Here is a 25,409-nt window from a genome sequence, read left to right as displayed (position 1 = left end):
TTTGCCTAATTCCTCCTAGATCCAGTAGCTGGACAAAAACCAGGAAAGAAAAACTACTCTCATTTTTGATGCTATTTAGCTGTTTGATGAAGTGCTCCCCCTCGGTGAACATGCTCATTTTAACCTGAATATTTAAGATGCAAAAATTTGGCTCAGCTCAGATTCTTCTTCCGCCTGAGCAGTTACTTATTCTTGACTGTTTCACTGCTGGTGATTCTGATTATTTAATCTATTACTGGGGGAGGATCCAGCCTCTCTGCCCAGCAAATCTTTGAAGCCTTCCCCCAGACTGGACAGTAACACTGATGATCACAGGGTAGATCTGGCTACTCTAGCTTGAGCCACGTAAACTGGAAGAAGACTGTAAGGGCCATTTCGCACGGCTTCAAAATAGCACAATGGTTGCTAATTGGAAACGCTACTAATTTGCCATAACCCACGACGTCGTAGACAATCTGCAACAATCCTGAAACCAATCAGCAAAAAGCGCTTCGTTGTGGCGCTTTCAGGGGAATCCAGAAAAGTGGATTCACCCTCCGGATAGCGATACACTCCTGCAACCAATCTGCAACAATAGCGATAAAGACCTGTGCGTTACCATTGTTGTGGGTTCTTCAAAGTCCCTCCTCCTGAGCCTGTCCTCCAAACTTCCGGCGAAGCGATCGCCATTTTTTTTTCCCCGAGCGAGTGGAGATCAACGCACCGGCGAGCCTCGGTTTAGCCAGTGAGGCTTCCCAGGCTGCAGTCCCTCCTCAGAGCAGTTTAGTCACTAAGCACAAGAAGCCCGCAGAAGCCCGTTTGCTGATGTATTTTCCCTTTATTTTTCACACTGTTTCGGCTGAAAATCGCGCCCGTGGGGGGGGGGGAGGGGGGATTTTTTTTTCCCACTCGGAGGCAGCATGGCCACGATCAAATGACAGCTCAAACAGAGGCTTCCCCGGCTTCAGTCCCTCCCCTTCAGTCACTAAGTGACCTTCAGTTTCACACATTCCATTCAGCCGAAAATCGGGCCGTGAGAGGGGGGGGATTTTTTTTTTCTCACTCGGAGCCAGCGTGTTAACGATCAAACAATCAAACGGAGCCAGCGTGTTAACGATCAAACAATCAAACTACAGCTCAAACACCCCAGGCAGCTGGATGGGTCTCTCCATTGCAACGAATCTACTCAGATTCGTTACAATGGGTGTGTTTTTTTTTTAAAAAAAACCTTTCTTAAAGGGAAAGGGGCTGTTTGGGAGCATGCTAACGGCTGCCCATTGGCTGCTTGACGGCCAGGGGCGGGACGAGCTTGGCAATAGCGCTTCCTTTCTAGCGATTTCTGCCGAGACCGGAAGCCTGTGGGAAACGCTAAAAAACGCAACTGATTCCACTACAAAGCCAGGTATGCAAAACGACGAATTCCACTATTTTAAATGGCGATTTTTCATTCAGTGACCAATTTGCAACAAAGATCCCCGTGCGAAATGGCCCTAAATGTTACCATTGGAAATGGGCCTGATTTCCAAAAAAAGAGAGTTGGATTTTAATATTTTAGATATGCAATTAATATTTTACAAAATAAATTATTTGTATGTTTGGAAGTCAAATGCTCTTCTGCATTGCTAGCTGTTCGCTTCCTCATTAAAGCATTCTTCCAAATAGGTTTCTCTGTGTATATACTGTGTTAGTATGATGAAGAAACGGAACCCAAGATTTTTACATACACATTCAGGGGCGATGTAAACAGTGTCAGATTCAGTTGCAGGACAAAAGGAATGGGCAGTAATCTGTACCAGAAATGATTGGTGGGAAACTGCCTAGCCCTAGAGGACCTGGTGCACTTTTTAAACTTTCTTTGATATAAGTAAAAGTTTGTTGGTTTCTCCTGTGGGAAAAAGTAAACTGCTGTCCCTTGGGATATGTTTCGCAAGAGCAACAATAATAAAAAGTCTATTATCTCCAGGCCTTGGTGGCTGCTCAGCAGTTCAGTGAGGACATAGAATACTCTCTAACAGTCATTGTCTGCCCTCCAGATTGTATGCTGCTCTTCCACGTGCTAAATATATAAATCATTGTGATGTAGTCAGTGTGATACAGCAGCAGAAAGGGCTAATACTGTCTTGGAGTGTCTCAACAGAGGCACAACATCCAAATCACAAGATGTCATAGTCCTGCTATACATTGCATTGGTCAGGCCACACCTGGAGTACTGCATGTAGTTCTGGAGTCCTCATTTCCAAAAGGATATGGACAGAATGGAGTGGGTACAGAAGAGAGGGACAAAGATGATTAGGGGCTTGGAGATCAAGCCCTACAAGGAACAACTGAAGGAGTTTGGTATGTTATGTCTGGAAAAGAGGAGGTTAAGGAGGGACATATCTGCTCTCTTTAAGTATTTGAAAGGCTGTTGCTTAGAGAAAGACAAAGAGCTGTTCTTGTTGGCAGCAGAGGATGGGACTCATGACAATCAGTTTATATTATGGACTCAGAGATACTGGCTGGATATTAGGAAATTAGTTTTTACACTCAGTAGTTCAGCAGTGAAATCAGCTGCCTGGGGCAGGGATGAGCTCCCCTCACTTGCAGTCTTCAAGCAGCAGCTGGACGGTGGTTGGACAGATACTTGTCAGGGGTTCTTTAGGCTGATCCAGTGTTGAGTGGGGGTTGGCCTGTATGGCCCCTTCCAACTCTGTGGGTGCTGTCATCATGATAGATATCCTGCTAATTTTATAGAACATGAATCTGTTAAATTCAGTTTGATATGAATATGGTCTTTATGTATAAGTAGTGTTTCTTAATGTTGCCCCTTTCTTTTTGCTTTCTCTTCTCCTCCAAGCAGATGGGGAAAAAACAATGATGTTTTATGTCTTTGGAGCTCATCATATGCATCGAGGCTTTGCATATAAATATCAGTTGATGCTAGCCCCATTCCATTTCCCTGGGTGAAATCTTGCCAATGCATTTCCCCTCTTCTGACCTCATTCACCAGCTTCTTAACTAACATATGTGTGCTCATGAATAAGACCCATCAATGTGAATAGCATTATGACAGGTTTGTCATCTTAACTGTTTGGCAGATTGTGTTGTCCGGGCCTTCTCCAGATGGTGCTTTGATGAGTTTATAATATACACTCTATTAAAATCTCCTTTAGCTCATAAGAACTCTTAAAAGCAAATCCAGATCTAAAAGTAAAAAGATCAGCAAAGTAGTTCTGTTGTTTGCTATTAACAGTGCAGTCGTGTATAGCCTGCAGGTAGCCTGCTCAGAGCCCTAGGGGGACTCTCAAGAGAGATCACTTCTACCTTGCTGGGTTCTTTCATAGGGTTCTTACTAGGCATATGCCACCACAGCCAGACCATTTCTTCTAGGATTTCCAGCTTTGGGAGGTTCTTGGAGATTTGGGAGGAGCAGTTTGGGAAGAACTTCCATGTATTTATTCATTATTATTAGATTTCTATACTGCCCTCCCATATGGCTCAGGGCGGTTCACATACAACATTGCAGGGGTAATACATGGAACAGTCTGAACATATAACATAGTCATAAAATAACACAGCAACAATTCAGCAGTGGATCTAACTCAACAGAACTCAAATGGCTTTGGTCAGCAGTATTATAACAACAACTACAACTCAGACAAACCTCCAAGGAAGTCAGGCTGGTTCAGGTAATGGAGGGGGTGTATGGGGGGGGATCCTGTGGATGTTGTTGGGTTGGTCGGACTCAAGAAAATGCCTGGTGGAGGAGCTCCCTTTTGCAGGCCCTGCAGAATTGTGGAAGTTCAGGCAAGGCCCAGATCTCTTCAGGGAGCTCGTTTTACCAGGTGGGGACCAGAATTAGCAGTTATGACCTGCCTCGGTCCAGCTAGTGGTGGAGGTTGTCTGTCAGGGTGACTAGCGCTGTTTCTACCTCATGGCTAGGCTGGAAACCCAACTGAAATGGGTCAAGGACTGAAGTTTCCTTTAGGAATGCTGATATTTGGTCCGCAGAAGCCCTTTCTCCTAGACTTTTGGGGATACCATAGAGTTTGGCCCTGAAGCTTCCATTTACCCCAGGGGGACTGATTGGTAATGCCTGGAGATCAGTGGTATTTCTGGAAGAATTCCAACCATCTCCTGGAGGTTGGCAATCCAGTCTCATGCTTCCTCTGGAAACATGCTTAGGCTCTTCTATACACAGTCTGTTTCCAGGAAAGACAAAAGAGCTGTGTATGACCGAGAGAAGTTAGAGAACACTTGGACCCACTCTACACACATTGGATAATGCACTTTCAATGTATTTGAGATGTAGATTTTCCAGTTTTGTGCAGGAAAATCCAATTGCAAAAGCACTTTGAAAGTGCATTATCCAATGTGTACAGAATGTTTGTTGTGGGAGAGTTTCAGAAGTTCCATACTCTTGAGGCATGTGAGGGTCCTTCAGAATTACACCCCAAAAAAGGGTAGTCAATACTACCCTTTATTCCATGCAGTAGGAAAGAGACAACAGCATACTGTGGCTATTTATCACTTGCGCATGCCACTCAGGCAGATTTATACACTGAGCTACCTCTCCAAGAAGTTGGGTGTTGTGCCATTCTCAGAGCTGTGCATCCAGTTGTTCTGAATGGGAGGTCTGCACACTCTTGTAAGCACTAGACCCCCTAGTGAATAAGCAGATTGATCAATCATATAATTGTTTGCAGGGGGCAGCTGCAATGGAAATTAGTACCTTCTCATTTTGCAAGTGATCCTAAATGCACAAAATGGAAACTGAAGGGGATCAGTCATATTGAGTTCAGAGGGACTTATTTCTGAGTTAACATGCTTAGGATCACCATGTCTGGAAGGTACAAAAAGGTATTGCCATTTTCTCTGCCTACTTTTGTTCTTCTGTGATTTCGTTCTTCACAAACATCCCCACCACCACCAGAGGACACCATTCTGACTGTACTGAATCAAAATAATAGACCATTGTTGTCACAATGGTGCCAAGTTTCAAGTATATAGAATACAAAGTGGGATCATCATAATGGCTAGAGGTTGTGTAGGAGAGATCTTCCCTGTCATGGAAAATTAGATTCTGAGAGTGAACATAATATCCCAATTAAGTCATTACAATGCAGATAAATGCCACATTTCTAATGCAGAATGCTCTGAGGATTTACTCTGCTAGAAAACTATGGCAAAGAAAATGGGCCATGTACAGGAGCAAGATTGGTTGTGTTGGTGAAATCTGTCTTGGACTTTGATGTAATTTTTAAGATTGGATGTGTAAATCTGGTGAAATTAATTGAAATGTTTTAACTGGGAGAGAGACTAAAAAAACATTTTACAACTATAATAATGAAATGACAAGTCCTACTAGACACCACTCTCTGTCTTATGTTTCCAACAATTAAAAATTAATACCCAAACAGATGTCTAAAACAATGGTATAAACTTGTAATGGCTTGAGTGGAGATCATTTTGGTAAGGTGAAAGAGAAGAAAATTGTGGCTTCTTAATGCTTAGCTTTTCAAAGCCTGGTGTAGTGGTTGAGAGAATCAGGAGAGAACCAGGTTTGATTCCCCATTCCTCCAGATGACCTAGGGAGGATCGTAGTTCTCTCAGAACTTTTTTCAGCCCACCTACCTCAAGTTTTTGTGGGGTGAGGAATGGAATGTGATTATAAGTCACTTTGAGATTCCTTAAGATAAGGCAAGACAGGGTATACCTGAATATATAGATAGCCCTTGTTAGTAACCAATCCCTACTGTAAGTATCCTGTGATGTGTTAAACCTAGTGCTTCACAAAGTTAATACAGTCCAGTGATTTTTTTACACATTCATTTGTTTGCCTGGGAATACCTACACATTACACAGAACCCTAGGACACATTATGTTGAGTATTCTTAATTTGCACAAGTTGTTGGGTAAGACTATCCTTCCTTCCTTCTTTCTTTCTTAATGGAGAGCTCACATTACATCACTGCTCTTTCAACTGTACTGCACTGGGTCCAGGTTGGAGACCAAATGAGGTTCAAAGTCTTGGTGCTAACCTTTAAGACCATAAACATTCTGGGACCTTAGTATTTATGGGACCACCTCTTCCACTATATTCTCTCCCCAGAGCACTTTGATCTAGTGTACCACACCTGTTCAAAATCCCCAGCCCAAAAGAAATAAAACTGGCCTTGACCAGGTCTTCTCAGTCCTGGCCCCAACCTAGTAGAACACTCTCCTTGGTGAGATCAAGGCCCTCCAGGACCTTCAACACTTTTGGAGGGCCTGCAAAACAGAGCTGTTCCACCAGATCTGTGGCTGAGACCAGGAAATTTAACACCAAGAAAACACTGGCCTCCCTGTTTATAAAACAGAAGTGTTCCACCTATAATATCAACTGCCCAACAGAAATAAATTCCCCTTTGGAAGGTATTTAAGAAGGTGATTTAATATTATAATTTAGAAGAAGAAGAAGAGTTGGTTCTTACATGCTGCTTTTATAAGGTGACCAGATTGTCCCACTTTTGGAGGTACATCTGGGGGTACCTGGCAAATTGTACTTATGTTGACATTAAAAATATATATATTATGATACTATTTTTGCATTCTATGCATTCTATGAAACTTTTTGTTGCTCCATATAGACCAATTTTTTAATCAAGAACCCCCTGGTCAATGGTGTCCCGCTTTACCAATGTTAAAATCTGGTCACCTTATGCTTTTCTCTACCTGAAGGAGTCTCAAAGCAGCTTACAGTCCCCTTCTCTTTCCTCTCCCCACAATAGGCACCCTGTGAGGTGGGTGAAGCTGAGAGAGCCCTGATATCACTGCTCGGTCGGAACAGTTTTATCAGTGCTGTGGCGAGCCCAAGGTCACCCAGCTGGCTGCATGTGGGGGAGTGCAGAATCGAACCCAACTCACCAGATTAGAAGTCCGCACTCCTAACCACTACACCAAACTAGTTAATATTTGTTCATGCATGTTAATGCTAAACATTTAAATGTTGTTATCCATATAACCAAATAATGGACGGCTACATTATAACAGTAAAATTATTATTATTATTATAACCTTTTGGGACCACTTTTCCAGACTGGGGGGCACTATTTTGTGGTCTGGCCTGGCAGTGAGTTGGAGTCTGGGGGTCAGGAATATGGAGGAGTGTCATTGGTAATGGCATGATTTCACGATCAGAGAAATCCTGGAAATTACATCACACCTGTCTAAGATTCACCGGAAACTGTGGTAAATGCTATGTGAAAAAACACTTCAAAGACACTTCAAAAACACACCTGTTAGAGGCAGAAAAAAAAATAATCCTGATACACATTATCTCAACCCAATGGATTGTTTTAAGCCAGGGGTAGTCAAACTGCGGCCCTCCAGATGTCCATGGACTACAATTCCCAAGAGCCCCCTGCCAGCATTCGCTGGCAGGGGGCTCGTGGGAATTGTAGTCCATGGACATCTGGAGGGCCGCAGTTTGACTACCTCTGTTTTAAGCTAAACCTATTCTACTAGAAACCTTGTTAGTGAAATTCCTCTAAGCCATCTGCACTGCTGGTAGCACCAGTACTTTAATGCTCAGAACACCATCTTTGGCTTATTCACCTGCTAATCATCCAGTGTGATATATGCCATCATGTGTCAACAGCATCCTTCTACTCTCTATAATGGATAGATTAGTTGCCTAGTGCTCTCTAATCTATTAATTCTCTAGCAATTTATTCAGTATTCTGGGTTTCCTTTTCCTTTCAATGGCACTCTGAAGCTGCCTTCTGGTGTCAGTCATTTGATCTGTCTTGGTCAGTACTGTGTTTTCTTACTGGTTGTCAAGGTCTGAGGCAGATCATATACCCCTTATTTGATCCTTTTAAAAGGAGATGCCAAGGTTTAAACTCTTCTTCTTCTTCTTGGTCTAGAACCCATACATTTATCTTGTTGGCATTTTGGAGTTTTATGGTATTCATAAACCTTTCCTTCAATAGCACAGTTCAAACTAATCAACTTCCTGTCATCGTTCTTCTTCAGTCTACCTGCTATAATTTTAGACCTCTCCATACTGGGCAAATTGTCCTGCTGCTTGCTTAGCACAACTGCTTTTTTAAAAAATGACATTTATTTATTTATTTGTTTGTTTGTTTATTTGTTTATTTATTTGTTTGTTTGTTTGTTTGTTAGATTTATAGCTTGCCATTCCCAGAGCAGCTTGTGTCAGGTAACAAAGGTCAGATAAAATCCCCAATAAAACTCCCATTAAAATACAGCATAACAAAATCACAAGATTGGTGGTGAATAATAGTCCTCCCCTCACCCCAGTTCGGAAGCTTGCCACCTGTCATGGGGAAGGAGTGGTGATTCACCTGATGGACTGGCATAGTCTGTTGGACTAGCCCAGCCCAATGAATAAGATCATTATTACTTTGGATTATTTCTGTTTGGATTTCTGTTATAAAAACTTTCACAGCTCCATACTGACTGTGGCTTTTCAGAATAAGATCCAGACAGAATGGCTCAGTAAATAATTGACACTTCCATAAATGGAGCACTGTAAAATTATATTCTAAATGCATTAAAAATCAGTGTTATTGTTTCTCAGGAACAGTCAACTCCCTTGTCTCTGTGAATTAGCAGAGGTATCAATCCGATTGATAAAACAATTATCTCTTTTGTTGTTATTCAGTTAAAGCTAACAGTTTCTAAATGCTTGACCAGGAAATTGACGGAATTTGAATGTTCAATTGACCAATTATTTTTAAACCAAACAAACGGCTGAAACAACTTTCATTTTTGTGAACAAGTGTTATACAAAGTTACTCTGATATTAGAAGAACAAGATTCAGGTCAATTAGTACGTTAAAGAGCAGCAAGATTTCCAGACTATAAGCCAGTATGGTGTAGTATTTAGGAGTGTGGACTTCTAATCTGGCATACCGGGTTCGATACTGCACTCCCCCACAGGCAGCCAGCTGGGGGACCTTGGGCTCGCCACGGCACTGATAAAGCTGTTCTGACCGAGCAGTGATATCAGGGCTCTCTCAGCCTCACCTCCCTCACTGGGTGTCTGTTGTGGGGAGAGGAAAGGGAAGGCGACTGTAAGTCGCTTTGAGCCTCCTTCGGGTAGAGAAAAGCGGCATATAAGAACCAACTCTTCTTCTTCTTCTTCTTCTTCTTCTTCTTCTTCTTCTTCTTCTTCTTCTTCTTCTTCTTCTTCTTCTTCTAATAGTCAAAGCTCCCTTTGTCAGAGCCTTTCAAGTCTGACCCTCTAAAGCTTGTCCCCTGGAAATTTTGTTGCCCTTTAAGGTGCTAATGAACTCAACTCTTGTCTTCTCCTGCAAACCTACATGCCCGCCCACCTGAATCTACCATCACAAGATAGTGAAGTTCTCAGGGATATGGTGGCCTAGATGTTCTTGTTTGTAGGATGCAGAAAATATAATATTTGTGTCAACTTGAAACTTCCAGTTAATATTTCTTTTACTTTTCATTCCCATTGCTCTCTTTCACTGTTTCAGGGGTGGGAGTTGATACTGAACTTTCATTGACTGGAAATTAGTTAGCTTTTCCTCTGCCTTGTCATCATCATTGTACCTTTTCACCCAACGTCAAATCAGCTGTCTTCCCTTTCAGTAGATACCCGTCCACTCCCCCCCCCCCTATTTCTGCACTTTGGGTTGGATTCAGTCAAGTTTTTTTCCCCCTCCATTGTTCCCAGTCCCTCTCTTATGGTCCCTCTCTACCTTGGCTTTGGTCCATGCACAGTGCTCCAAGCAGACCCCTCCATCTTTTTTTCACTAGCAGAACAGCTAGTTGAGTTCAGTTCTTTGCAGTGACAGCTGATGTTGCTACAAAACTCCCCTCACAGGAAGTGAAATAAGTGCATGAGCTTGAATGATACCATGACTATGGATTTGCACAGATCTTTTTTATTCCTCTCAGTGCTAATGTTATGCTCCTGTCATAGGAATCTCTTTTGTTTGTTTTTGCTCAGTTTTATTTGGCATGATTTTCTCACTTGCATTCGTACTTCTTTTCACTGGAAAAGGTCCTTTGGATCCAAGAAAATGAATGATCTCCATCGGTGTTCTAATAATTTGGATGAGGAATGATCCTTTGGAGAGATCGATTGCTGCTGTTGCTGTGATTTGTTGCTTCTCCGGCATGGGCTGTCATTAGAGAGTTGCTGATATCCGCTTCTCTAAGGCTGTTTCACATGTGGTTGTTTTTTATTTGGGGGGGGGGGGAGGGAGATAGCTTAGAAGCCTGAATCTGCCAGGTGGTTTAGAAACCACATGTCTCTCCCTGCCTTGAGTACTTGCATGATACACATTTGCAAACTTGTATGTTCCGCTACTACTTGATGATGTTAAGAACACATCTACAAAATGAAGACTGTAGTGTATCGAGCTGAGACAATCTTCTTCACAGAGTAAATAATGGAAGAGGGGATGTGTGTGTGGGAGGGGGGGGGGAGGATGCCTTCCCAAACAGTCCCCATGTAGGAAAGGAGAATTTCCACATGCCAGAGCACTGCATTGTCATGAGAATATGGTTTAGAACAGGGGTAATCAACCTGTGGTCCTCCAGATGTCCATGGACTACAATTCCCATGAGCCCCTGCCAGCATTTGCTGGCAGGGGCTCATGGGAATTGTAGTCCATGGACATCTGGAGGACCACAGGTTGACTACCCCTAGTTTAGAGCTTTCAACCATGTGATCTGCTGGGAGGGTGTAGGGAGATCAAATTAAATTTTAAAAAGCAAATAAAATTCCATGCAGTTACTTCAGTCTAGACTTCCTGAGTCACCCTGAATAGGACTGTACTGTTAATAGAACGGGTTCAAGTTCTCCTATCATCCCATTCAGCTAATGGCAGCTCTTTGGTATAGGCAGCCTTCCTCGAGTGCTCTTTTGATGGTAGGCATCAGTGGTAGGATACAGCTCCATATTTATAGATAGGTTATGCTGGCCATGCTTTCTATCAGCCAGTGGAATTATACTTTGTGGGCTATCAGATACAATAAACTGCATTTATTCACATCTAAATTGTCCTTTATTGCTTCAGTGGTGTTGGCATTAATCACGTCAAAAAATGCAAAGGAAATTGGCATAATACTTGGCTTCCTTTTAACAAATTTAGTTACAATCTTGAGAAGTATAGTGGTTAGGGATGTACAAGAATAAAAGTTTAGACTGTTTCGGATTCACTCTGAATCACTTCAGGCTGAATCTGATTTGTCCGACTCACCCATAGTTTGTTTTTTTCAGATTTGGTATCAGTGTGCCATTAAAACCCATGAGGATTCCCCCTTTTTGTATTTTCCAGGCTCTGGAAGGGTGGGGGTTTGAGGTTTATTTAAAAAAAAGATTATCTGGTCTTAGGAAATACTGGAGCTTGGATGGGGCACTCTCTTTGGGTGCCTCAGGAATTGGACCCTGTTTGGGTACTTTTTGCCTGTATTTGTTGCCTGAGCTAGTTGTGGTTAAGAGTGGCAGCCTCTTATCTGGAGCATTGAATTTGATTTCCCACTCCTCAACGTGTAGCCAGCTGGGTGAGCTTTGGCTAACCATAGTTCTTTAGAGCTGTTTTTGCAGGCCAGTTTTGTCAGAGCTCTCTCGGCCCCACCTACCTCACAGGGTGTCTGTTTGAGGAGAGGAAGGGAAGGCCACTTTGAGACTCCTTTGGTTAATGAAAAGCACTGTATTAAACCCAACTCTTCTTTTTTCCAGCAACTTTTCCCTTTAATGGTTAAATAGTATGCCAGATCAGAGATTAGCTGATGAAATTTAATCAAAATATGAAATTGTATTTTGAAATGAATTCTAGGTCTGTGTTAAGGCAACTCCTGCTTAACTTAGGTGCTAGGTAATTGTTTAAAGGAAGAGGTCATAAGAGAATATGTAGTCCTCAAGTGAAATCCCAGTTTTCATAAACTGGTTAACTGGGAGCCAGTGCTGGGTTCCCATTAGCTATTTAGGAGCTGAATCCCATGATCTTTGGTAGCCATTAGAAAAAAAAACAGAAAAAAACTACAGATGCAGACATTGATTTCTAGCTGGCCTGTTCCATAGACTTATACAGAGAAAAACAGAACCTTTCCAAGGCAACTGGTACAATAAATTTTATATATCAATAATTTGTTAAGGACCAACCAAAACGGTTTCTAGATATACTCCGTTTTCACAATTTTTCTTCAGTGGTTGATTCCTTATACTCTTATCAACCAATTTTTATATATAGATAGGCCACCGGCTCTGTAAAGTATTGTGGGGAATGTCAGTCAAAAAACATTCCCCACAATACTTTACAGAGCCGGTGGCCTATCTATATATAAAAATTGGTTGATAAGAGTATAAGGAATCAACCACTGAAGAAAAATTGTGAAAACGGAGTATATCTAGAAACCGTTTTGGTTGGTCCTTAAAAAATTATTGATATATAAAATGTATTGTACCAATTGCCTTGGAAAGGTTCTGTTTTTCTCTGAGTATGTTTTGAACCTTTCTTCCTTTTTCGTATTGTAATTTCATTGTGACTGTTCTGTAGACTGGCTATAGTCAGCCACTTCTACAGTCAGAAGAGCTCAACGTTTGGCATGTACAGTTGCAGCTTAAGCTGAATCCTGCAGTTCACAATAATGTACTCTGTCAGCATACCTCAGCTTAGGAACCATCACTTGTTTGTTTTTCAATCAGCCACATACTATATGTGGTCAGGAGTTAGCCTGAAGAAGTAGAGTTGGCTTTTATACCATGCTTTTCACTGCCCGAAGGAGTCTTAATGCAGTTTACAATTGCCTTTCCTTCTTCTCCCCACATCAGACACACTGTAAGGTAGGTAAGGCTGAGAGACCTCTGAGAGAGCCTGTTCTGTGAGAACAGTTTCTAACAGGGCTATGATGAGCCCAGGGTCACCCAGCTGGCTGCATGTGGAGGGGTGGGGAATCAACCTCAACTTGTCAGATTAGAAGCCGCCACTTTTAACCACTACACCAAGTTGGCTCCTACAGTGGCCATAGAAACAAACAGCTTTTTAAAAGGATTCGATAAATTCATGGAGGATAAGTCTATCAGTGGTGACTCCAGAGAACCTCTACATTCAGGCATTAAAACTCTGAATCCCAAAGCCTGGAGGCTCCATCAAGGGAAGGCCTCGGCCTCTGTGCGCTGTTGTTGGCCATCCAGATGAACTGGTTGGCCATTGTGAGAGATAGGATGGGTGGGCTAGATGGACTATTGGGCTGATCCTGCAGGGCTCTTCCTATGTTCTTACAGTACAATTCTACTTAAAAGTGAGTAATGCATTTTTAAAAATATTATCCTTTTGCTCTCTGGACGAAAGTCTAGATGATTTGCTAAGGTGTGGCGTGACCTTTGCTGCCAATGTGGTGGTGGTGGATAAGGAAAGCACCATGAGTGCAGAAGAAGACTACATGGCGGATGCGAAGACCATCGTAAATGTACAGACCCTCTTTAGGTAAGTGGTTGTACAGCTATGGTATTCTTGAACTGCCTTTGTTAAAATGGGCATATTAAGATTCTACTACCATGATGGAAATATTAGGATGGAATGTACACTAATTTTCTTTGGTAATTACTTGTTCATAAGAATGCATCTATAAAAATGCCGAGTGATATATATATGTGTGTGTGTGTGTGTGTGTGTGTGTGTGTGTGCAAATATCAAGATAAAAATATCAAAAATAAATGCCAGCAGTTATAACACAAGGAATTTCACAATCAGAATAACCTGAGCATTTAGATAAGGTACACCTGAGGTGGGAATATATAGAGTGGTATAAACCTTAAACTTTTAACAAGACATACCCAATATGTTTCTGCAATTCATTGCAACAACTCCTATAAAACTCTGGTTTGGAGAAGGAGTATGGCTTCGCCTAAAATTTCCACCGAAAGGATTTCCATCTACACAAGCACAACTTTCCTACCTCCTTCCTCCCACTGCCGCATGGGGGGAGGGAGTTGGGGTTCTGCCACTGATGGAAGGGAATCTGTGAAAATCAGCCCGACTGAATGTGCTTCCAATCCTGTATGTTTGGGCTCTTCTTCCTGTATAAATTTGCTACGTTTGGGTATTGGGGGGGTGGCTTTATACCTGATATTTTCCTGTTGGCCATAGATTTCCTTTTTGGATGCTGTAAGCCAGGGGTAGTCAACCTGTGGTCCTCCAGATGTTCATGGACTACAATCCCCATGAGCCCCTGCCAGCAAATGCTGGCAGGGGCTCATGGGAATTGTAGTCCATGGACATCTGGAGGACTATAGGTTGACTATCCCTGCTGTAAGCCATGCCTTGAGCAGGGCCATTTGCATTTGGGCAGCCGCATATAACAATTCACCAAGTGGTAATTTACCATTTAGCGAATGGCCATCCTGCCAATAGTGAAGATCTCATCACAACTCTGGGTTTCTACTCTGGTAATGATGTGCTGTAGACTTCTCTATGCCAATTCACAAGATGGAAAATTGGCCTTACAAAGTTTGCATATGCAGAAGGACCTAAAGAAAAGGAATATAAAGAAGTAAAAGATTATGCTTACTGCTTCCCTCCCAAACCCACATATGCCTCCTTGATGCTATTGAGTTCCAGCGATTAAATACACATTATAATAAATTGCCATTTTTTCTGGTATAAACAAAGATATGCTCAAGTTTTGGGGGGTTTAGGTAGCAAACAATATTTTCCTGGAATTTCTGGATTGATTTCCATGGGATTCCAAAGAATTGTGTCAAGTTTTAGGGTGCCTTTCCTCCTAGGAAAGGGGCTGTAACCCCTTGAGCACCTTCGTTGCTTTTTCACAGCCCTGCAATAGCCTTTTTGAGATACAGCAACCAAAACTGTGCACAGGATTCCAAATGAGGTCACTCTCTAGATCTTTGCTGGGCCAGTACGATATTGGCCATTATATTTCTAGCGTCTTCATTTTTTACTACAGGAACACATTGACTTGGCATTTCCATCAACATATTCATTATAACAATTAGCACAAATTTAATGTTGTTGGCCCAGCATCCATCGCCCTATACTTGCCCTTGGTAAACTTAATTTGCCACTTTGTTGCCTACTCACCCAGTTCAGGCAGAGCCTGCTGTAGCTCACCATCCTGAATAATTTTGTATCATCTACAAACTTGGCTACGGCAATGCTCGCCCCCATTTCCAAATAATTTCTGAACAAATTAAAGAACACTGGTGTCAATATCAATACAGATGTCGGTATCAATCCTTAACCTGGTATCAGTATCAATATCCTTGAGGGATCCATGGCTCACTTTCCTCCTATTTAAGAACTGCCCATTTATTCCTGCTGTCTGTTGCCTGTTGTTTAAACATAGGAGGACCCATCCTCATATTCCTTGACTGCTAAACTCACTCAGGCGTCTTTGGTGAGGTAGCTTGTAAAAAGCCTTTGGAAATCCAAGTGTATAACATCTAACAGATCATCTTATCCAGGATATGTTAAGCTGCTCACAAAATTACAAATGTTTGGTGAGGCAGGAGTTACCTTTGCAGAATCCATGCTGATATTCCTTCAACAGATCTTGTTTCCCAATGTGCTTAGTAATTCTATGTTTAATAATAGCGCCTACTAATTTACCTAGAGCAGACATTAGGCTAACTGACCTGTAATTTTTCATATTCTCTGTGGAGCTATTTTTAACGATCAGTGTAACATTTGCTACTTTCTAGTCCTGCTGCAAATGGAATGGACAACACATCTTTCTACTGTTGGAGACATAATTTTTCTTACAGACATCTTGTCATATGTGTCCCGGAGATTAATAGTGAGGAAAACACATCCTAGTACTTCTGTTATTGGACCCATAATTACTTCACCTCCTGGCCATTCATTTTTATTTACGACACTATTTTTTTTCTTTGTAAAAACTTTTACATCTTCTAAGAAGAACACACCATTTTAAAAGAGTAGAGGAAAAATCCTAAGTAAAATTGCTTACAGGGGTCAAATAAAATGTATGATGAGTCAAAATGAGAAATAACAGAAGCACATAGTCTGGTTTGATTACATTTCATAATAAACTGGTTACAATTAGCTCAATCTTGTTTAGTTTAAACTATAGGATGTAGTCACTAGATGGCAGCATTTCCTCAAGATTGAACTATTAGTTATATTAAGAAATTCAAACAGAATATTGTTTGTTAAACAAACGATAAACTAAAAAGAGACTTTGTAGCAAGTGACTTAGTGAATGAAATCAACTGTAATTCCTTTTGAAAAAATATCAGCATTTTTCTCGTTGTGTTGTCATGTAAAATAACATAAAAAAGAAAAAGCACAGAAGCTGCAGTGAGAACAATCTTTAATAGTCATCACAGAGCAAAATATGAAAAAAGATTCTCTCTTTTGTCAATCAAACCAGTTTGCTTATTAAATCAGTCTTATGTCTACCACACCAAGAAACTATTCCTTAGGCAAAAGCTGCGTTCTCATTGGATTCAACAGAGATGAATGAAAATGTAACCTAAACTGAATTAATACTATTGCATTTATTTTGGAACATGTAATTGTCAAGCAAAGTTGTGCTTAAGGACAGTGTGGCTTGAGCTTCCTTCACTGATCCCTCCATAAGCATTGATGGCTTATCAGAAAGTGTAGTTTGAGAATCAGAGTACAAGGAGATCCCTTGCTTTCTGGAATGCTGAACAATCACATCCATTGTATGACAATAGCATCACAGCTGTTGTGGTGTAGTGGGGAAAGAGGTGAAATAGAGCCTGGTTCTGTTTCCCACTCATCAAGGAAACCCACTGGAATTGCCCTCCTAAACACAGTTATGTCCTTCTTATACCATTGACTTCAATGGACTTAGAATGGTATAACTCTGCTTGAGGTGACATTTTTAGACAGTCACTCTAACCTACCTAGCAAGGTTGTTATAGGGATAAAATGAAGGAGGGGGAGCGCCTTCACCTGAGCTCTGGTGAGAAAGTGCAGGCTCAAAATGTACTACGGCCTCTGTGACACAAATGACAGAGGCTCCCAACTTCGGTCATCTTAAACAAGGGCTAGTTGGTATCAGAATGCCATATTAGGAGGGTGGCATATACATTAATATAATAATAAGTATAAAACACCCACAAACTCTCTGATATAGTGAAGCCCTAGGATTGTATGTCTGATGCTGAAGGCAAATATTCTTGAGGTACCAAAGTTTGTATTTTGAGTTGAGAACGGCAGAACTTGTACCAGCATTGCTAGTTATCAGTACAGGCCACCCAGGGACATGGAAATCCAGACAGGGTGTAGTGGTATGTCAGAGGCCGGGTTCCAGAGGACCAAGGGTTAGAAATAGGAAACCCGTTAAGCCTGATCTGACACTCCAAACAGTGCAATCCTGTGCCTAGTACTGGTTGAAGTTAGTGGGCTTGCAGAGAGGAGAACCGGCCTTAGAATTGCAAAATGAACTTGCTGGTTCCCAGGGCATCTTCATCTTTTCTAGAGTATAGCAAGGAAAATAACCCAGATTGGCCCGTAGTTAGTGTCTATGTGACTGCGAAAATATATTTAACAGTTTAACAGTGTGATCCTCAGAAAACTTTCCTGGCAAGAAGCTCCACTGATGATGCCAAAGTAGGATTCTGTGAAGACAAGCTCATGCTGGCCCTGCAAAGGTCTACTTTCTGCAAACAGAAGACATATTTTAATACCGGCATGCTGTGCAAGACCTCACATGTTCTTTTTATAAATTATTTACCTCTTTCTCGCAGTTATTTCAAGTGGCTGTTGACAGTGCTGCCCTAAGTTACACCCTTCTCGCTGAAGTCAATGGATTTTGTTGTTGTTGTTGTTGTTGTTGTTGTTGTTACGTGCGAAGTCGTGTCCAACCCATCGCGACCCCATGGACAACGATCCTCCAGGCCTTCCTGTCCTCTACCATTCCCTGGAGTCCATTTAAGTTTGCACCTACTGCTTCAGTGACTCCATCCAGCCACCTCATTCTCTGTCGTCTCCTTCTTCTTTTGCCCTCGATCGCTCCCAGCAGTAGGCTCTTCTCCAGGGAGTCCTTCCTTCTCATGAGGTGGCCAAAGTATTTGAGTTTCATCTTCAGGATCTGGCCTTCTAAGGAGCCGTCAGGGCTGATCTCCTCTAGGACTGACTGGTTTGTTCGCCTTGCAGTCCAAGGGACACGCAATAGTCTTCTCCAGCATCAGAGTTCAAAAGCCTCAATTCTTTGATGCTCGGCCTTCCTTATGGTCCAACTCACAGCCATACATTGCAACTGCGAAGACGATAACCTTGACTAGACGCACTTTTGTTGGCAGGGTGATGTCTCTGCTTTTTAGGATGCTGTCTAGATTTGCCATAGCTTTCCTCCCCAGGAGCAAGCATCTTTTAATTTCTTTTAATTTCTTTGCTGCAGTCCCTATCGGCAGTGATCTTGGAGCCCAGAAAAATAAAATCTGTCACTATCTCCATTTCTTCCCCATCTATTTGCCAGGAATTGAAGGGCCGGATTTAGAAGGGTGTAACTCCAAAGTCAGTGCGTTCAAAAGGGTATAGGTATGGTTCACCTGCCACTTGTTCTCTCCCAAACAATTGAACATTGAGAGGTTTTTATTCTGCTGATCTTCAATTTCAAGATAGTAATAAAAAAAAAAAATTGTATAGCTCCATAACAAGGGCTGCCATTCTCCAGGTGGTGGGTAGAGATCCTCTGGGATTACAACTGATTTCCAGGCAACAGAAATCAGTTCACCTGGAGAAAATGGACACTTTGGAAAGTGTTACACCCAAACGAAGTCCCTTCCCTCCCCAAGCCCCACTCTCCTTAAACACACACAGCCCTCAAATCACCAGGTATTTCCCAACCTGGAGTTAGCAACCTTATTCATAACTAATATTTCTAAAATTGTAATGCCCTCCCCCCTAGTATTTTGGAATGGAACCCTTCTTAAACATACGCAAATATCATTCCTTTTAAAATCATGAGTGGAAAGTATCTACACAGTTATAATTATACACAGTGAAAAACATGTGTTCCTCTGTAGTCCACCGTATTCAAATCTATATGTCGCTTTTCTCTGGGGGGTTTTTTCTTCTTCCATAGGCCTGTTCTCTGTACAAGAGTAAGACGTCAGCCATAGTGCCAGTAATTATTCTCCAGTATGTTCCTTATATTAAAATGTTCTACACCTGACTCTTTGGGAATTAATATGCTAGTTTACCTCTCAATCTCTGTTGGACATTTGTTTTATTATAAAGATGTTTGCCTCTACTAAAAGATGCCCTTTCCTTGTAACGATTATGGGTTTGGACTTACATGTAAGATTCTGTATATGTTAACCATGTTTTCTCTAGTCTTACTGGAGATATCTGTACTATCTTCTTCTTCTTTAAATAGGTTGTTCTCCAGTTTAAGCATCATCACCGAATTAACTCATCCAGCTAACATGAGATTCATGCAGTTCAGGGCCAAAGATTGCTATTCACTTGCATTGTCAAAACTGGAGAAGGTAAGATAATATTTTCTGTAGTTGGATTACTGTTCTGTTTTTCCACTTCAGTGCTTTTCGAATACAGTGGAAAGAAATGTTTACAAGCATTCAGAATGACATGCCTACTTTCCACCACGAAATGTTTCCATTAGAAATTTTGAATTTGAAATTTAAATTGGCATTGTTTTTATTTAGAAATCAGAATGCTTTTTAGACCTGTGACTTGTTTTGAAGTCATTGTCAAATATTGTCAAATATTCAAATTGTCAAATATTCATCAGTATTTCAGGGAGTCAGATAAAAAATCCTATGTTGACTATAAAATATTGCCAGATATTAAATACTATTGCATGTAAGTTACTGATGCAACAGTAGTTGTCAAACTGTCTCCCAAAACTATCTTTTCTGCCTTCTGAATCCATGAGATGTTACATAACTATTAACAATTTGGCAAGTTTTTATGCATTAGAAAAAGATCCCAGAACTTGTCTATTTCAAATTCAGAGAAATATGAAGGTTTTTAATGGCTTTGTTTGGAAGCAAACTCATTTTGGATCCATTTTTAGGTACATGTCCTAAGTGCCCAGGAACCTTTGCCACATCAATTTGTTAACTTAGTCACACCTGAACATTGACTGTGGAAACCACAGAAAGGGTGGGAAGACTTCAGGGAGCAGTTTCTTGACAGTCGAGTTTGTTGGACTGCGTGACAGATCTACGCAAACAGAGAATACATCTGAATTGTTTTTCTGCAGCTGCACCTTGGTGTGGTAGACTGGGAGCTTTCTGTCTTTCCAGAAAGTTTCTCTGTCATTGCATTGCCAAGTAACACTCCCAGAAGCATAGTTTAAAAACCGCAGTCCTCATCTGTTGGTTGGAATTTCTGCTGTGTGTTTTGAAGTGGAACAAGTCACCCTGCAAGCTTGACAGAGTTCATGTATTCCTGTGTATGTTTGTTCAGCCAATCACCAAACACTTCTGCCTGTTCTTCTCTTGCCTTGAAAACCCTGCAGGGTGGGTTACCATAGGCCAGGGGTGGCTTGACTGCACCTTCCTCCACCTCCACCACCACCACCACCACGATATTTGTGCATGTGAGCAAGCTGAACCAGTCTGGTTTTGACGGAGGAGCTGATTTTCCAAAATGGGTAGCAAACCATAAGCAACCAATTTACAACCACAGCCTAATAATTTAATTGCTGAAGGAAATGTATTGTGTTTCAGAGTAAATCTGAAGTAGAAACTCTGGTCTTTTAAGCAAATATCTAATGGCAAAGGGAAAAAATTGATGCGAACACAGAGTCTATCCATTCATTCTTAATTTTATGTACCATATAATTCATTCATTTCACATGAAGTATAAATTTGTATCTGTCCATTGCATTATTATGTTGCTTTTCCCCCAAGAGCAAGGTTGCTTCATGGGTTGTCCCTTCCCCCATTTCCTTGCTACAACAACTCGTTGAAGTAGAGTAGGCTGAAAGCATGTGACTGGAGCAAGGGCAACCATGGCAGAGTAGAGATTTGAAGTCTGGGCTCCCAAGTCTCGTCTGACAGTCTAATCATGACACTACAGCCCTACTCAGATATATATATCTGAGTTGATATATTATTGATTTCTTATTCTTATTCTTACACTTTAATTTATAGCCCAGCCCTTCCTGCAAGCGGGCTCAGGGCAGGGCACAGTATATTGCTAATACAGCATAAAATATGATAAAACATCTTAAAAATCTTATACTTTAAAATTATACATCAGTGATCTATTTCTTCATAACTCCAGTGGCCTATTCTAAGATTATGTCGGGAAGGTCTTTCTATGCAGGGAATAGCCAGTATAACTGGGATGTTGATATGGGAAAGGAAGAGGGAGGCCCATATTTTTATCTTGGTTTTATCCAGGCCTCAACTATAGGCCTGGCAGAAGAACACCATTTTACAGGCTCTGCGGAATTCCAGTAGTTCCATCAGGGCCCAGATCTCAATTGGTAGCTCATTCCTCCAGGCAGGAGCTAGACCTGAGAAGGCCCTGACTGGTTGAGGTCAGGCAAATTTTTCTGGGTCCAGGGATCACCAGCAAATTTTGTATCTGCAGATCATAATGCTCTTGGGGGGACCTACTTCCACAGTGTGTTCTCTCTCTTTAAAATGTATTTGCAACCAATGGCATTCAGTACTCATCTGCCAGTTTTTCTTTATCCTAAACATAGGAACCATATCCAGGCCAGAAACCATGTGTCTATTCTTGGCTGTTGTAGAAGAGCTAGGAGGACAGGAAGGGATAGAGGCAAACAAGTGTTTGCTGGGAGAAAGCATTTCAGGGAATCAACCCTGTAAATTCTTTAGAGTGCGAGATGACAGCAACTGAGCATTAAAACTTTTCGCGTGTGCCATTTTCAAACCATACTAAAATATCTTGATACCACAAGCCAGCATTGTAAAAATATGGTACAGAAAATGACTGCAGGCAAATCTTTACATTAGACCCAATCTAAGGGGCTTTGTCCCACTTTTTAAAAAACAAACTCAGACTGGGGATGTTTCCAGCTTTGACTTTAAGCAAAGACTTAATCAGTATGTGGCTAGCGCAATTAGTTTTGCTCCATTCCAGCTATTGCTCAGTTCCCATTTCACCTTCTGTCTTCTGCTTTCCTTCTATGTGATTGCCTGCAACTTTTTCCACATAGGAGAAAAAGCAACCAAAGGGAAGGAAATTTTGAGCTGGCAAAATGAGCTATGCTAGAAGAGTCAGTCAGCCTTTCCCCACCTGCTCCTCTATGTCCTCCAAATGTGACTAAGATCCACTGAGCAGAATTTGCTCAAGGCTAGCCTCAAAGATGTCAAATTGGTTTTGGCTCTGGACCATTGGAATGTTCTACCTGGTGAAATTAGGGCCCTGTGAGACTTAGAAAAGTTGCTTAGAAACAAAGCTGTTCCATCAGGCCTATGGTTGAGGCTTGGAACAAGTCAACCTAGAGAATATTGCCTTGCACTGGCCAAACTCAGGAAGTCTGCCCGGCTTGCTTGTTGTCCTCTGGCTGTCTCCAGGGCTGATTCTGCACTAACTTTGTTTATTCTGTTGTGGATCCTGCTGAATTCAGATTATTTTGAACTCGGTTCTTCCTCTATTCCCCCCTCCCATTGAAACAGAAGAGTGTTCTGCATGTGGTTAGGGAAGCTCAGAAGGGGTGGGGAGCCAAGCACAGCAGGAGGCTCTTTCTTTTCTTGAAGGGGGGAAGAGGATTGGAGACAGCAGAGGAGGGAGAAAAAAACCAAGAGGCAAATCTCTACCGAGATAAGTTAGTGCTTCCCCTTTAAGGCAAGCTTGCAGCCAGGGAGGAGGAAGCCTTTGAACAGAAGCCTTGGCCATTCAGGGTTTCTCTACAACAGAGGCTCAGTAGCAAGCTTGGAACCAGCAGAGAGCTGTGCATGCTTTCTCGTGCCGATTTTTCAAATATTGAGGGTTATATCCAGTCTATGATATTGCGGGGAATGGAAAATCGCATTCAGTGGAGTCAGCAGGGACTAAATCAACCTGGGATTGGAATAAAAGCTCCATGCAAATTCAGCCCAGATCTTTCTAGCAGCTTCTTTATATACCCTGGTGCTGTTGGCATACTTTTCCATTTCTTCAAGGGTGGGCTTTGATGTCCCTGGCAGGACCTCACCAAGTAGCATGCCACAGCAACTATGTGTGTACTTTTAGGTGCTCATTTAACACATCTTAAGGGTAAATAATGTTTATTTACTTAATTTATATCCCAACTCTCTCCCTAATGGAATCCTCTATTTTCTCCTTACAACTCTGTGAGGCAGGCTAGGCTAAGAGTGTGTGACTTGCCCAAGTTCTTGCCCACGTTCATCCAGCAAGCTTCCATGGCAAAGTGGGAATTCAAACTTGGATCTCCCAAATCCTAGGCCAACTCTTTAATCTCTACACCACAGGCTCACACTGTTTTCAGAAGCACTTCCTTGCATCTGTTAATGTTGAGAATTCCCTGTTGTGCATAATCTTAAAATCCAATTTGTGTTTGATTTTGCCGTAATGTGAAAATGCCCTGGAGGCTGAGCAGGCAACCTTTTTGGCCCACATGCCCTCCCCCCCTTAACCCGTCTAGGTATGCTGGAAAACAAAGTGAGATAGAAGTACAGTTTGCACTGAGCCAAGCATACCAGGAGCAAGCAAAGACCCTGGGATTTGTCAGCATCTCAAGGATACCCATTGGACTTGTCTGGTGGCTATGCAGAACTAAGAGCCAATTGCCTTCCCTTCCTCTCCCCACAACAGACACTCTGTGAGGCAAGTAGGGCTGGGAGAGCTCTGAGAGGACCATAACTGGCTGCATATGGAGGAGGAGTGGGGAATCAAACCTGGTTCTCTATATTAGAGGCCACTACACCACACTGGTATTCCACCATGCCCTGTTGGTATCTTTCACATTGCTGGCCCCAGTGCCTTGGTCACTTGGGTAGAGACCTGAGCTTGCGTGCCAAGCAAAATGCTCACTTGTTTCACTATTGACACACGTGCCTGGAGTTGTTTGGGCCTGCTCTGATACACCATGGGAAAGTTAGTACTAATCAAGGTCAAAGCAGGCATAATTAGGGCTATTCTCAAGTCTAGAAAATACAACTGGAGGACCCACTTCAGAACTCCAGGTGTGTTTTTCATCTCATCGACTCACTGCCTTGCCAATGAGTTAGTTGCAAAGAGGAGCCTTTTGTGGGCCTAAGAATCTTACACTCATGAAAGAATTCTTCCATAAATGGCAGCTTCTTCCTTCCACAGAATGGGATCCTTGGAAGTGTACCTAAGGGGAGGGGACAGTAGAAGTGTCAGTTAATTGACTTCTCATCTAATCTCTTATTCCACATAATCAACCAGTAGGTAAAAAATAGCTCAAAGAGACAAGTTTCTTTTTATGTGGGAAAAGAGAGCTGCGGTTCCTACTCTGTTTCATTCATTTCATTTTTACCAGCCACTCTGGTCCCTTTTTGCTGGTGGAGCCATCGTTCATTAAACTCCACAGAGCTCCCTTGTGCAAAATGAAACGCGTTTTAAAATGTGCAATGAAATTGTCTTCTGCAGTCACGTGTGCGGCTGATCGTTGATTCCTTGCAATGCTCTCCCCCTTTATACAAAGGGACTTCAAAAGCAAAGCAGTTGCCTGCAGCGAAAGCCTGCAAACATACATGGAAAATTGACTTCATGGCTTAATGGGCTTCTGAGGCAAGAAATCCCTGAGTCACAACAGATCTCCATCTGCTGCTCCAGCTGCAACTTCCCTTGTTTTTTCCACTTTGGAAATAGCTAAGCAATTACAGTTGGCATCCGACCAAGCAAGAGCCTTTTGCTCAGTATATATAGAGAAAAAAACGGGACGATGGCAAATATGGCAGCCATATGGTCAAAGTCAAACTCAATTCTTCCTGATTTCCTCACATGCACAAAAATTAAAACTCAAGGAAGCCTCCTAATAACTAGATAAAATTTCAATTAAAGGGTTGAAAAATTGACCGGCTAAGCATGCATTCGTTATTGAGTTTTCACTGAAGTTACTGCCTTCTGTTCCCTGTTTGTTTCGGAAGCTTCACTCCTGCTTTCAGTATGATTGATTGTTTGATCAACAAGAGCCATCTTGGTGTAGTGGTTAGGAGTGCTGACTTCTAATCTGCTGAGCTGGGTTTGATTCTGCGCTCCTCCACATGCAACCAGTTAGGTGACCTTGGGCTCACTATAACACTGATAAAGCTGTTCTGACCGAGTAGTAATATCAGGGCTCTCTCAGCCTCACCTACCTCACAGGGTGTCTGTTGTGGGGAGAGGAAAGGGAAGGTGAATGTAAGCCACTTTGAGACTCCTGTATAGAAAAGTGGCATATAAGAACCAACTCTTCTTCTTTCTCTTCTTCTTCATTTGTATTCCACTTTTTTCCCCAGTGAGGACTCAGGGTGGCTTCCAACATGTTACTCTTCTCCAGTTTAA

At 42.0% G+C, this 25,409-nt stretch overlaps 1 protein-coding gene across 8 annotated transcripts in view; it reads left to right on the top strand.

The window, feature by feature from the left end:
• Window positions 1–25,409, top strand: part of KCNT2 (potassium sodium-activated channel subfamily T member 2) — a 274,796-nt gene that overhangs the window by 211,234 nt on the left and 38,153 nt on the right. For all 8 annotated transcript variants that reach the window (XM_077332711.1, XM_077332710.1, XM_077332706.1 and 5 more), the window contains 2 exons: window positions 13,287–13,421; window positions 19,330–19,441. In XM_077332711.1, the coding sequence (XP_077188826.1) occupies window positions 13,287–13,421; window positions 19,330–19,441 (247 nt within the window). The remainder of the gene's footprint in view (window positions 1–13,286; window positions 13,422–19,329; window positions 19,442–25,409) is intronic.

This window comes from Paroedura picta, chromosome 4, assembly GCF_049243985.1.
Source record: "Paroedura picta isolate Pp20150507F chromosome 4, Ppicta_v3.0, whole genome shotgun sequence".
Taxonomy (NCBI): Eukaryota; Metazoa; Chordata; class Lepidosauria; order Squamata; family Gekkonidae; genus Paroedura; species Paroedura picta.
Note: the sequence above shows the minus strand (reverse complement) of the source record. Positions and strands in the feature narration are given on the sequence as shown.